The sequence below is a fragment of the Ceratina calcarata genome, unplaced genomic scaffold (genome assembly GCF_001652005.2).
Source record: "Ceratina calcarata isolate Rehan_Ccalc_2016 unplaced genomic scaffold, ASM165200v1 scaffold586.2, whole genome shotgun sequence".
In the NCBI taxonomy this organism is placed as follows: domain Eukaryota; kingdom Metazoa; phylum Arthropoda; class Insecta; order Hymenoptera; family Apidae; genus Ceratina; species Ceratina calcarata.
In genome coordinates, this window is record NW_017177087.1 from 218,199 (window position 1) to 230,010 (window position 11,812).

The 11,812-nt window shown below is 35.6% G+C and overlaps 5 protein-coding genes and 1 long non-coding RNA gene across 10 annotated transcripts in view; 2 read left to right on the forward strand and 4 right to left on the reverse strand.

Moving 5' to 3' along the window:
- Prosbeta7 (proteasome subunit beta type-4) overlaps positions 1-1,309 on the reverse strand; it is a 4,473-nt gene extending 3,164 nt beyond the window's left edge. The window contains exons 1-2 of the mRNA XM_018032655.2: positions 882-1,309; positions 122-328 (exon numbers count right to left, since the gene is read on the reverse strand). Coding sequence (XP_017888144.1) covers positions 122-328; positions 882-1,012 — 338 coding nt within the window. The 5' untranslated portion in view covers positions 1,013-1,309. The remainder of the gene's footprint in view (positions 1-121; positions 329-881) is intronic.
- Positions 1,310-1,876: 567 nt separating this feature from the next.
- LOC108629736 (methanethiol oxidase) lies at positions 1,877-4,437 on the reverse strand. 2 transcript variants are annotated; one of them, XM_026817528.1, is made up of 9 exons: positions 4,347-4,437; positions 4,152-4,251; positions 3,912-4,075; positions 3,607-3,786; positions 3,115-3,418; positions 2,753-3,028; positions 2,301-2,634; positions 2,116-2,238; positions 1,877-2,048 (listed from the first exon to the last, which is right to left on the reverse strand). In XM_026817528.1, exons 2-9 carry the CDS (start codon positions 4,165-4,167, stop codon positions 2,000-2,002), a joined length of 1,446 nt encoding a protein of 481 aa, XP_026673329.1. In that variant the 5' UTR covers positions 4,168-4,251; positions 4,347-4,437; the 3' UTR covers positions 1,877-1,999. The 2 variants fall into 2 exon arrangements, with proteins under 2 accessions (XP_026673329.1, XP_017888059.1); XM_018032570.2 differs by having other exon boundaries at positions 4,152-4,406.
- A 570-nt stretch (positions 4,438-5,007) lies between these two features.
- LOC108629781 (DET1- and DDB1-associated protein 1) lies at positions 5,008-6,653 on the reverse strand. Of its 4 annotated transcripts, none has more exons than XM_018032648.2 (5): positions 6,286-6,653; positions 6,160-6,216; positions 5,769-5,907; positions 5,636-5,697; positions 5,008-5,553 (listed from the first exon to the last, which is right to left on the reverse strand). In XM_018032648.2, the coding sequence occupies exons 1-5, from the start codon at positions 6,286-6,288 to the stop codon at positions 5,518-5,520; spliced, it is 297 nt and encodes a 98-aa protein (XP_017888137.1). In that variant the 5' UTR covers positions 6,289-6,653; the 3' UTR covers positions 5,008-5,517. The 4 variants fall into 4 exon arrangements, with proteins under 4 accessions (XP_017888137.1, XP_017888135.1, XP_017888133.1 ...); XM_018032646.2 differs by having other exon boundaries at positions 5,008-5,564; positions 6,286-6,651; XM_018032644.2 differs by having other exon boundaries at positions 5,008-5,581; positions 6,286-6,651.
- Positions 6,654-6,712: 59 nt separating this feature from the next.
- Positions 6,713-9,647, forward strand: LOC108629778 (TBC1 domain family member 31). Its single transcript, XM_018032641.2, has 3 exons — positions 6,713-8,399; positions 8,465-8,934; positions 9,003-9,647. Exons 1-3 carry the CDS (start codon positions 7,014-7,016, stop codon positions 9,514-9,516), a joined length of 2,370 nt encoding a protein of 789 aa, XP_017888130.1. The 5' UTR covers positions 6,713-7,013; the 3' UTR covers positions 9,517-9,647.
- Positions 9,648-9,768: 121 nt separating this feature from the next.
- Positions 9,769-10,790, reverse strand: Aprt (adenine phosphoribosyltransferase). The gene is made up of 4 exons (XM_018032643.2): positions 10,561-10,790; positions 10,248-10,479; positions 10,086-10,164; positions 9,769-10,003 (listed from the first exon to the last, which is right to left on the reverse strand). The coding sequence occupies exons 1-4, from the start codon at positions 10,641-10,643 to the stop codon at positions 9,855-9,857; spliced, it is 543 nt and encodes a 180-aa protein (XP_017888132.1). The 5' UTR covers positions 10,644-10,790; the 3' UTR covers positions 9,769-9,854.
- Positions 10,736-11,175, forward strand: LOC113464905 (uncharacterized). The gene is made up of 2 exons (XR_003389766.1): positions 10,736-10,820; positions 10,923-11,175. It is a non-coding gene; the product is annotated as an uncharacterized LOC113464905 (long non-coding RNA).
- Positions 11,176-11,812: the final 637 nt, after the last annotated feature.

An 11,812-nucleotide genomic window follows, 5' to 3' on the forward strand; every position in this document is an offset into this window, starting at 1 on the left:
ATCTATATATTACTTCATACTATCCCACTTTAAATTATTGAAAATTCTCGTAAATGCATAAACATTCACAGTCTAATTACAAATTACACAAGATTATTACTAAACCATAAGTAAAACGCACATTTTTCTTTCTATGCTGCTTTTCAAGTACTGATAATCAGCATAATCTCCTCCTGCGCCAAGGATAATGTTATCATTAACTTTTATCACACGTTCAAGATTCCTGAATCTAGCTAGTGATCCATAAGATCCAAGTATATCAGCAGCTACGAGGACACCATCCTTAAATTGAACTCCAATAACAGATGTTCCTGTTGTCATTGGTGCTCTGTAAGACAAGAAACCAAAATGGAGTTAAAGAAAAGTTCCCTGTCAGTCATGCCTATAATATTAGGTTTTGTCCATTGTTCATCAGATTCGTTAACTAGAATGGTCAGTAGATATGAAGCAGGATCTGTTCTATAAAAAATATATATGCAGGTCGGCATCAGACTGACACCATGTGCCAATACAGATCTGTTTCCACATTCATAACTATCTCCAAAATTGAAACTAAATGCAAACACAGATAGCTGTGTATATGGTAACAGATCTATATGGGCTCCTGTCAATTTTACATTTTACTAAGAGAAGTAATTAATTAAAAGTATAGGCTTCTGCGGAACGAGAAGTATGTAGATACGTTTAAATTAGAGGTTAAATATGTATAAAGTCAGTTTCAAGTAGATAAACAAATTCATTAAGCCACGATTAAATGCATTAAAAGTTTTGAGTTCCGTCACTATTGATTAAAAATGTTTAAAATGTAAGTAGTTTAAATAAATCGTCGTGAACGGACATGACATGCAAGTTTTAGAAAAAGGGTTAGCAAAAGATCTTACTGTGATCTCTGGAATCCGCCAACCTCAGATTGCGACTGGCCACCGGGGAAATGATAAAATGCACCGGGCGATGGTCCATTTTGCCAGAACGGTGCTGGAGAGTGCCAATCGGCTTTGTTGAAAAGTGTCATGTTCCTTTACAACTTTTAAACACTTTGAAATGTCATCCAATTGAAGTTTGATGCAAAGGGGAAATAATGAGAGTGATAGTGCTCACGTCAGGGATTTCGTGAGTCCGGTGTAAGTGCTGCACCAAGAAGTCAACTCTAGAATCATTCCTCGATGCTCTGTATCGGTGCGATAAGGTAGAGCGTCGATTTTATTCACTAAGTTCGCAAAAATTATTAGATTCACAGCTTCCCACTGAGGAGATTGTATCTCTTTGGTGATGCTTGCAAGTGAAACCTGAGTTTCATTATTCCTGATTATTCCTCAACGGACGATGACATGCAGTTGAAATTCCTCAAATTTTACAGCACTGGCGCAATCTTCCCGCGCCCGCGCTCTGTACCGCTCCAGTCCAGTCGTAAAGCGGCCTTGAACCCAAAATCCCCTTGAGCACCCCGCAGAAGGCTGTATACAGCTGTAACCTGTAACTTACTATAACTATAGTTATAGTAAGTTACAGGTTACGGTTATGCGTGTTCCATCTCTGCCTCCGCCAGCCTCCGCTCCACCAGCCTCCGCTCCGCCAGTTGCCCTGGTTGCCCTTCGTGCGCCATATAGTTCAGCACTTCGTCTGTGTCTGGTGTCTGGTACTGTCTATACTCTGTATATATAATCTCTGATATAATCTAGACTAGTGTTACTCAAATTAAATAGGTTCCTCAGGTTTTTCATGTACTACATAGGTAGAATTCCCGTTCGTGAATACTCTCACTTTTTCTTTGATCCTTTGACAGAACGCGAAAGACGGAAACGCCACACTGGGCGCATAGAACGAGTATTTAAAAAGTAGGACAGATGTAGGAAAATGAATAATGTGGAAAACGAAATTACATCCTATATATAGGGTTTGTTACAAAAATATATTACAGCATAAAATAACACGTACGCTCTATTCGTATAAATTCAAAAATTTGGAAATTCAGAGAAGATTGTTTTTTATAGAAGCGAAATTAATTTTCTGCTAGCCAGATATCCGACGTGCAATCACCTCCTGGATAACTATAACATGAAATTATAATTATTATTTATGTAAAGAAGTTCGAAGCATGTATTGTAAAATCCTTACCGCATTTCATGCGCAAGTAAAATGTCATCTTTGTCCGCGCCGAAGTCCACCAAAAATTGATTATCGAGCTTCATTCCTCCATTCTTAACATCGACGTCCAATTTAACCATAGTCGACCCATTTCTGAAAAGTTTAATCAATAATCATGAGTGGAGATAGAAAATATCGAAATTCAAATTACGTACTTGACATGATCTGGATAGAACTGCGTGTCCCAAGGTTTGAAAATGGAAGTGGTTACATATAGACGTGTCCCATCGAGACTTAATTGTAACATCTGTGGTGATCCATAAAGTCGACGACCTTTCACATAAACCGGGCTTGGTTGAGTATCAAGTTCAGCATCTTCAGTAACTCGAACAGTCGAATCATTTAGGATCACACCACCGAGAAAAACTTGACCTGTCAATTTCGGATTGTCCGTATCGGAAATATCGTACTGTCTAACGTCTCCTTGAAGCCAATTCGATAAGTAAAGATACTTATCGTCGAGACTGATCAAAATATCCGTTATCATTCCTACAAAACGGAGTACCCATAATCAGTCTGTTTACGCAGTCGATGATTGAAGCTTCTTTCAATAATTACAAAACATATGGAATCGTTGGCTAATCTCATAGTAGATTATGCAACGTACCTCCCATCTGTGGGAGATCCCAATCTCCAACTTTCCAATTTTCTACTTTCTTCGCAGATACTTGAATTACTTTCTTTGCAGCCCATTTACCATCCGACTCTTTATCAAATTTGTAGACATTCGATGTAACCGCACATCCGACAAATCCCACAGAAGATTTCGGATCGTGAAGAAATCGTATTTCGAGCGGCGCGATTCCGTCGTTGCCCAAATTTAAAACTTGATTAAGCGTTTTATCGTTCCACGAATAAAAGTTCAGACTTCTACCATATATCTCTGCAAAAAAGAAGTTATCAAAAAGTGTAATAACAGTGGGAATTCGTAATAATCAAACTCGGTTTTATTAAATAAGTGATGCGAACTGGGATCGGAAGCGACGTTCGGAGTGAAGCCTTTTTTAAAAACTCGAGGGACACCCCATTCACTAGCGACGAGCACGTCGTGATACGGTTGATACCAAAAGTCGTAACCGAATGACGCCTTTTTCTCTCCCTTAGTCCAAGTGCCTTTCACCTCAAGCGTTTCGGAATCGATACAAAGGAATTCACCCAATGCATCCCCATTTGGTTTGCCCATCGCTGAGATCATAATTTCCCCAGTCGGACTGCAATGACTGGTATGCACAGTTGATAATCCATGTCGATGTACTTCCGCCGGTTCCAACACCTAGCCAATTACGATATTCATCATAATTAATTGATAATGTGTTTGTATCAACGTTAATAATTGTTCCAAATAAGAGTAGAATATACGTGTAAAAAATATCATAATAATTATGGACGATATTACTCAAAAACTAAATGCATACGATATTTGTAAAATTCCTGATTTCTACGATTTATAAGACAGTGAACCTTTTTGATTGATGGTGCTCGCTCGTTGCTCGTGTCTACGAAATAAACGCGATCGGACATTAAGCAGGGAAGCACCAAAGTATCACGTTTCCGCGGTTTGTCGTGGCAACTGCTACAAATGTTCCAACCGGAATGATGCAGCTCGTCGCCAACGTAAGGCATTCGTAATTTGTGAATAATCTATAAATAGTACAAACATTCATTCCAATACTTGAACATTCCATAGTACGAACATTAACAGTATTTATTTAATCGATTGATTCATTTTATTTGCATGATAGTTTGATGTACGTGTTTGTATCGACCTTGCAGTAATCGGGGCTTTCGGGATCTAGATCAACGGTACTTAGTACGTCCGATTTGTTCGGATCCGTGTGAATGCAAACGACGTACATCACTTTCTCTCGTGGTCCCTCGGTCATCGCTGCTTTCGGCGATCTATAACCGGGACCGTGGCAATTTCCACAATCTGTGATATTAAGAATATTGTAATCGTCTATTAATTATAAATCAACTTAATTCTAAAGTAAAAAATTATTAAGTACCTTTGATTTTCGACATCGTAACGTATCGATCACTAGTCACTCTTCAACGATCGATCCCAAGTTAAACGCAATTTTATGTTCGGTATGAACAGTAAAGGCACTGAGAACAAGATTAAAAATTATAAAATGAAACGAGGGAGTAAAGTCTAAGAGGGAATAGTTTGGTGATTGGATGATGATAGTTAAACATCTCACACTCTTAACAAAGTTGCAGTAATCACTTTTCACGATACATACTACGTGTGCACGTATAGATATAGATATATATTCTCAGTGTACAGTTACTCAACAAACAAGATACTATACCGCCGGTTGCCGGATGTTTATCCTTGAAGAGGTTCCGAATTGATAACTGTATAAACTGCAAAGTCAGATAGCAGAAGTGGGGGGAGCGGTAGATATATTTAGTACTATAATTTAACAATTTTACAAATAACATTTTATTTACATAAACAAGAAGAAATTACATTTATTTGTACCTCAATTATCATATTTTATTTACTTTATACAAAGAGATAGAGAGAGATAATTGTACAGAAATGTAAAATTACTTTCTCAGAACACGAAAGTTGATCAGAGAAGTTCATATATAATTTTTTGGACCTTAATACAAGTTCCGCGTACTTTAATTTATGAAATAAAAATACTATTATCAAAAATATGAAACAATTTGTTTAATTAGCATCAATACTCGTCTCTTTCAAATGGACAATTACAATGTATCTTCATGAACGTGAATATATATGTACATAAATTTCATCAATATCCTTACACGACTAAATTTTTATCTACTTTAATAATACTACAACGCATAACAATTGTCTAAACAGCCCGAAAGTTTAAAAAACGNCTGAGCTGCGTACATCATAAAATGAGTTTATAAAGTCATTTCGAAGTAAATGCTTGGACGCATGATCACATCTTAAACTACTCCTTCCTAAAATTATAATACATATTTGTCAATAATGATTCACATAGTCACTTTTAGAGATTGTGCAGCATATGTATTATTTGATGTGCTAGTCAACTGAATTCCAAGCATACGATATAATACAAAAAATTACACGCAAATTTAACGTAACGTTTGTTCTCCATCCAGTTTCAAAAATTTAAGAAAGTGTCATCGTTCAATGTTGAAGCTTCAAATTACGTCCATGACAAAAGATACTCTAAATATGAGTCTAAAAACGATGCGTTGAAATAATTTGTTTAAATAGTAGATATGTCTGCAGTATTCAGAAATCACAAAGTTTAGTGAATAATGGAAATGTTTAGCTTAGAAAATAATTGAAAATTAGAATTGTGTAGAATATTTTAAACGGTGTTATCTAGTCGTGGTCTCTTGTTATGCGTAGAAGGATCATCCTCAGAATCGCCATTTGCGGATACATAATCTCGTTTTCTGTCAGGTTGCTGAAAAATGTAATAAACTGAATTTTTATAAGGTTTAAAATAAATTATTCACGGATAAATAAAATACGTACATTTTTGTCCCAGTGTTGGTGAAGGTACCTCAATAGTATGGTTGTTTTCTCTGTGACTATAACTGAAAATAATTATGTTTATAATTATTGCTTTCAATACATACCTATGTTTATGATACAAACTCCAGTTTACTTTGTTCTGAAGCGTAATCTCTAGTGGGAAGGTAAACTGAAGGCTTTTTTATACAAATTCTGTTCCCACTATCTTCACTACACTTAGTAAAATTGCTTGGATTATATGACGGCAGGCCGCTTAAGAACTCCGCAATAGGCTGGAAATAAAATTAATTAAAATGTGATAACGAATTGATATAATACAATTTCGTCGACATAAATACAATGAATGCAGTATTTGAATAAAACTGCGTTACTAAAGGTCAATAATGTAAATACGTGAACGTTATTCGCCGTTACGTATGTATAAAAAATATATCATCTAAAACTCATTTTACTCATCCGCAAATGTAATAATTGCAGTTGAGGGCGTGAGAATGATTAGTTTTGACATCTGAAGAATTATTTACGTTATTCGAGGGACGATTATATTCTTTCGGAACATTTCGACATAAGTTGTCTATAACCTAAAAATTTAGCCAATTCATAACGAGGCACAATCACAGCACAGGTAATAAATAAAAAGTAAGTTTTACCATCTTGTAAGAATCTAAAAAAATTATCGTGTAATCGGATATTAATGATAGTTGAGTATCTCAACCGAGGAACTAATTTTTAAATGTCTTTAATTGGAACGAACTGAATCGCCGTCATTTCGTCACAGAGAACCACACACCACAGAATCCACGCTGCCTAGATTCCAAATCCCATCCCACTTTACTGGCTACGTGCCGGCAACTGACATAAGAAATAACAAACGAATATTATTCAAGTTTTCAAACGGCGGTAAAATAGAAAATCTACATATGTCTATAGTTCGGGCCAAATTTTCTCGAAAACGAAACTGTCCGTCAGAGAACTTTTCGCTCGTTCGTTTTAGCCTATTTTTTGTGCATAGAATCAGCCTAAGATACTCCTGTACACATAAATTCTATATTGCTGTATATGACTTAATCAACCGATCAATCCGTCCGTGTTTCCAAGCGCGAGAACTGAGAACTTTTCAAGAATCGTCTATGAATTCGGTCCTCAGTAATATTAATTTAAACGATCATTAATCGTCTTCTAATACTTCTTATTGTAGTATCTATGTTCCATCTTTTTCTTTTTTTGCGAAAAAGAATATTCGAAAAACACGTGTGAACGTGGACGTAAACACCGTCACGTATGTATTTGACGTTACTCGGCGTAAATATAACCTGACGAAACCGTCAAAATCGAGATGAACTTAGTTGAGTTAGATGACTGAAAAGTTGAAAATATAATGTATAAGAAGCGATGGGAGAATTTAAGGAGAGTTGACGACAACTTCGAACTCGTACCAGAAACAACTAAGAGAGCGGAATGTTTGACGAGAGTTAATTTTACACACGTTTCGTTCGACTGCAACGAGGAGCACGTTGCTGCCATTGATACAACGGGACATTTGTATTTCATCGATCTGTCGAATGATTGTCCTTGCTATCAAAAATTGGGAAACATCGGACGTGCCACTTTTCTCACCTTTAATCCTATAAACAAACTGGAAATATTAGTCGGCCTTATTACAGCTGATATAAAGATACTGAGAGTGAACGTGAACGTTTCACAATTCTGCTTGTTAATCGCACATAAATATCCGCCGATACACTTTTCCTTTTATAAGAAATATTGTCTGACTTCCTCCTGCAGAGAAGTAATAATATGGTACTTAGATTCCTGTAGTAAGGCGCAGCAGTTGAAAGTCAATACAAAGAATGTTATAATAAAGAAAGCAAGCTTCTCAAATCAAGGACACATAGTAGTCCTGTACTACAATGACAATATGCAAATATGGAACTACAATCAATTAGATAACGATATCAAAATTGATCCAAAAATATATGGTATACGTAATATAAAAGACTTTGTTTTCACACAAAATGGAAGAGCGATGATTATTGCTAGCGCTCAGAATAAAATCGTTATTTTGAACACTTGTAACTGGAATTTGATAAAGACTTTAACTTTACCAGATAACTATGTAGGAATAAAATGTTTCTCCCTCGTGCCATCACCTTTGGACGGAGGGTCGAATAATGTATTAGCGTGTGTTTCATCAAATTGTAATATTCATTTCTTTGATCTGAATCAAGCTTGTTTCATTCATATGCTGCAGCCTATTAAACCAATAAGAAAGATCGCAGTTTCTCCGTCAGGGAGATACATAGCATACATAGAAAAAGAGGGGAACTTGAAATTACTGGTTACTGAATTACTGTTTCCTAAGAAGTGTGAATCAACAAAGAAATTAGCGGAACCGTGTAGGCCGGTTGCGCATAAAGTTCGTGAGCATTTAAACTGCGTCAGAAAATACATAAAAGAAGAATTGCGTTCGGAGCGATTGATGCTTATCTTGAAAGAGTTTGGCGAATATCCTGAAAAATACCGCGTATTAATATGGTCAACTATTCTACAGTTGCCAGGCAATAAAACTGCTTACAATGCCCTGGCTAATAAAAGTGCGAGCATCCGTTATCCTTCCGATATTCTGAAAGACTATCCACTAGCAAGTAGAAGTAAAAGAATATTGTTAACAACAACAGTTCATTGCTTAATACAATGGTGCCCTTTATTGGTGCAATGTACATTTTTACCGAATTTAATTTTTCCATTCCTCATAATCTTCCAGGTAATAAAATATAATTAATATTATAATATAAGAAAAATAAAATTACTGTCACATTTTTATTACAGAAAGACCAATTGCTTGGGTTTGAGCTGATTCTGAGCATATTACTGAATTATTGCCAGAAATGGTTCGAATATCATCCATTGCCACCATTGAATGTATTGGGTATAATAGAAAATATTCTGCTACAAGCAGATCCAGCTTTACTGAACGTTTTCTGCGAACGAGGAATAACATCGAGTGAATATGCCTGGCCACTTTTAAGGACTGCGATGAGCGAGGTCTTATCCAGTTCCGAATGGTTAATTCTATGGGATCATTTAATATCGCTTAAAAAACCGTTGCTTTTACTGATGTGCGTGGTTTCGTATAGTATTTGTTCTCGTGAAATTATCATTTCCACGTTGTATTCAGAAGAGAGTATCAAAAGGTATTTCATCAAGCAAGGTCACGTAGGAGCGCAAGAATTATTAAAAGTAGCTCAACAACTTGATAGTGATATACCTTTAAGAGTACATCCTAGCCAGTATCTCAGGTAATCTGACTATTTGTCTTTACTACTATGTTGGTCAGCATAATTTATTTTTCTTTTATTTTCGTTAGAAATGATATAATTGAGCTATCTTCTACGGGACCGTATCCACCGTTTATGTCAGACGATTTTCCGAAATTTCTAACCGACGAAATCTCTCTCGTCGAACTGGAAAAGTTGAAGGAGAAGAGAAGAATCATGCGTAGACATAATCGCGAAGCTTTGAAAGTGGAAGAGATGAACAGACTGAAACACGAGGCGAGGGCTTTTATGGATCAGATTCATCGAACACGATTAGACGAAGCTGAAAGGTATTTCAAAGAACAGTTTTCGGATGCGAATTGGGAATTAAGAGCAACGGAAGATGAATTAGGAGAGCATGAAGTCGATCCTGAATGCGTCTGCATGTCTGATCGGTTTCACGATGTTCCACATTTAAATTTGTACGCGAGTGACGAGGACGTTCTTGATTTGAACGAAGATAGAACCAAATTGTTGCAGCGAAACGTAGATACGTTGGAATACGAAGTGCAGAGTCTTTTAAATTCGTTACGGCCTCGAAAGTCCGTTTCATCGTTACTTTAAGGTGTACCGGTTCTCAAAACCACGTCGTCCACTAGCGAGATCTTCTCTTCCCCTACTCTGCTACGAAATATACAAACCTTTATACACAAGTTACTATATATTATTTAAATATAATAAAACATATAAATTGATTTGTAAAAATTTATTAGGAAATTATTATACATTCTTTGTATCTTGTAAGTATTATAACAGTTTGTGTATATGTTTACAAATAAGAAAATATTTTTATGCGTGCATTTTATAAAATAAGAATGTCAACAGTATTGTATTCTGATATACATATGATAATATGTATGTTTTCTGTTCTATTTAACAATAATTTCTTACATTATCTTCGGCTAAGGTTCATCTCCGTATTGAACTACCGAATGAACAGGTACATTGAGCTTTTCTCTGCCCTTCAATGTAGTTAATTCAATTATTGCTAAGCATTCAATTACTTTACTTCCAGTCAATTGTACCAAGTCTACTGCTGCTCGCATAGAGCCTGTAAATATTATTCAGATGGTCATCTTTCTACTCTTTGATCTATAAAGAACAAATTCATTTCATTTTAATATTCGTCTTACCTCCAGTCGCTAACAGGTCATCTACGATTAAAACTCGAGCTCCTTTCTTCATGAAGTCTGTTTGTAGTTCAAATGTTGCCTGCAAGAATATAATAATTTGTCAGATAATATAAAGGAGATAAGCTTAAAGTAAAAGCAAAATTATCTAATTAATATGCTAACTTCGCCGTATTCCAGTGAGAAAGCATGTTCAACAACTTTTCCTGGAAGTTTTCCCTTCTTCCTAATTGGCAAGAACGGTTTGCCTAGTTCCATACAAATAAGAGGCCCGACTAGGAAACCTCTTGAATCTAAGCCCACGACTACGTCGACTTCCAAAAACAAAATGTGTTCCACTATCAAATCTTTCATTGCTCTCAATGCTGTAATATCACGAAATATTCCAAATATATCTCTGGAAGTAAGAAAAACACACGGCAATGTATTATCGTGATACAGAAGATCAATTTGGTAATTAATGATTCATATTAAATACCTGAATGTGACCCCCGGCTTAGGAAAATTGGGGTAAGTCACTATCGCCTTGCGCAACAATTGAATCTTTTCTGTTTTATTCATCTTTAACGAGTAATTTCTACAAATGGAAATGAATCCAAACTTTAACCTGGAGTAAAATACTTGTCAATTTCTTTGTTCCATGGTATGAGTATAGAAATAACGGGATGGTTAGTAACGTTAGTAATGGTCAGGGATGGTGGTGGTAGAGGCAGAGTCAGGCAGAGTTGCCGGGAAAAGGTGCGTGTTGCGCGCGACGCATGCGCACGAAGCTAAGAATAAGAACAGAATACTTCGCTATTGTTGCTAATTAATATGAAATCATTTTCATAAATGTTTTAGAAATGTGAATGTCCGTTATGATAAGTAAAGGAAGCTGTAAAATGAAAGAAGTTGATTAATACAGTAATATAAAGATATGCGTACCGCGCACTGCGTACCATGTGACTGAGTCGCGATCACATGACAATCAACCTAGCAGCTATAGTGGGGACCACGATTTAAGATCACGTCAGATCACGTGTTAAGATAAACTTTTAAGCTAATAGTAATACCAGATTAATTTCTTCTATAATAAAAGTTTATTTCATATACAGAATTTGTTGAATTTTCGATAAAACTGGCGATAACTATAAGTATACATATAATTATTTTACGTTGCATCTGCGAGTTATAACTTTAAGACGACTATTTACAAACCATAATATAATATATTTAAAATTATTCAGTGGAAAAGCATTGTTACTCCTTATTAGAACTTACAAAAGATATTTACATTCTAGATGAACAATGAAACGGAATAGATACAATAATATAAATATATCATTTTATATAAACAGAGCATACAGATCTAGTTATGCAGTATCGCAGTATAGATCAAGTATGCAATGACGCTGTATATGTTTTGTTATACAAGATGTTAATTTATCTCCGGAGTATATTACTAACTAGAATAAATTACGATGGCAGTGTAAAATCTGGGTACTGTCAATTGAAATTGTTACAAAGATCACCTTGTCTCAAATCCTCATCAATCCTGTTAATTTTTACCTCTAGCAACAAATGTACTCTTTATTCTATCTAAAAATATCAATTTTATGACTAGTAACTCATAGAAACGATTTTAAAAACTAGAACCAAGTTACCTCTGCTTCAGAAAATTGTGAACTATCGGTCGACTTTAAGTACGTATTGGCTATACAGTCAATCCCAAAAGTGTATGTACCTTAGAA

Bases quoted from the DNA above. Each gene is read 5' to 3' on its own strand.
- LOC108629736 (XM_026817528.1), bottom strand. The intron at 3,787-3,911 runs GTCGATACAAAC...TACTATTTATAG, and splicing joins AAAGCCCCGATTACTGCAAG to ATTATTCACAAATTACGAAT. The intron at 3,419-3,606 runs GTTCACTGTCTT...GTAATTGGCTAG, and splicing joins GAGCACCATCAATCAAAAAG to GTGTTGGAACCGGCGGAAGT.
- LOC108629781 (XM_018032644.2), bottom strand. The intron at 5,698-5,768 runs GTAAACTGGAGT...AATTATTTTCAG, and splicing joins AGATTACGCTTCAGAACAAA to TTATAGTCACAGAGAAAACA. The intron at 5,582-5,635 runs GTACGTATTTTA...ATAAAAATTCAG, and splicing joins ACCAACACTGGGACAAAAAT to TTTATTACATTTTTCAGCAA.
- LOC108629778 (XM_018032641.2), top strand. From the start codon at position 7,014: ATGTATAAGAAGCGATGGGAGAATTTAAGGAGAGTTGACGACAACTTC. The intron at 8,400-8,464 runs GTAATAAAATAT...TTTTTATTACAG, and splicing joins CATTCCTCATAATCTTCCAG to AAAGACCAATTGCTTGGGTT. The intron at 8,935-9,002 runs GTAATCTGACTA...TATTTTCGTTAG, and splicing joins CATCCTAGCCAGTATCTCAG to AAATGATATAATTGAGCTAT.
- Aprt (XM_018032643.2), bottom strand. From the start codon at position 10,643: ATGAATAAAACAGAAAAGATTCAATTGTTGCGCAAGGCGATAGTGACT. The intron at 10,165-10,247 runs GTTAGCATATTA...ATATTCTTGCAG, and splicing joins TCTCACTGGAATACGGCGAA to GCAACATTTGAACTACAAAC. The intron at 10,004-10,085 runs GTAAGACGAATA...TAATATTTACAG, and splicing joins TGACCTGTTAGCGACTGGAG to GCTCTATGCGAGCAGCAGTA.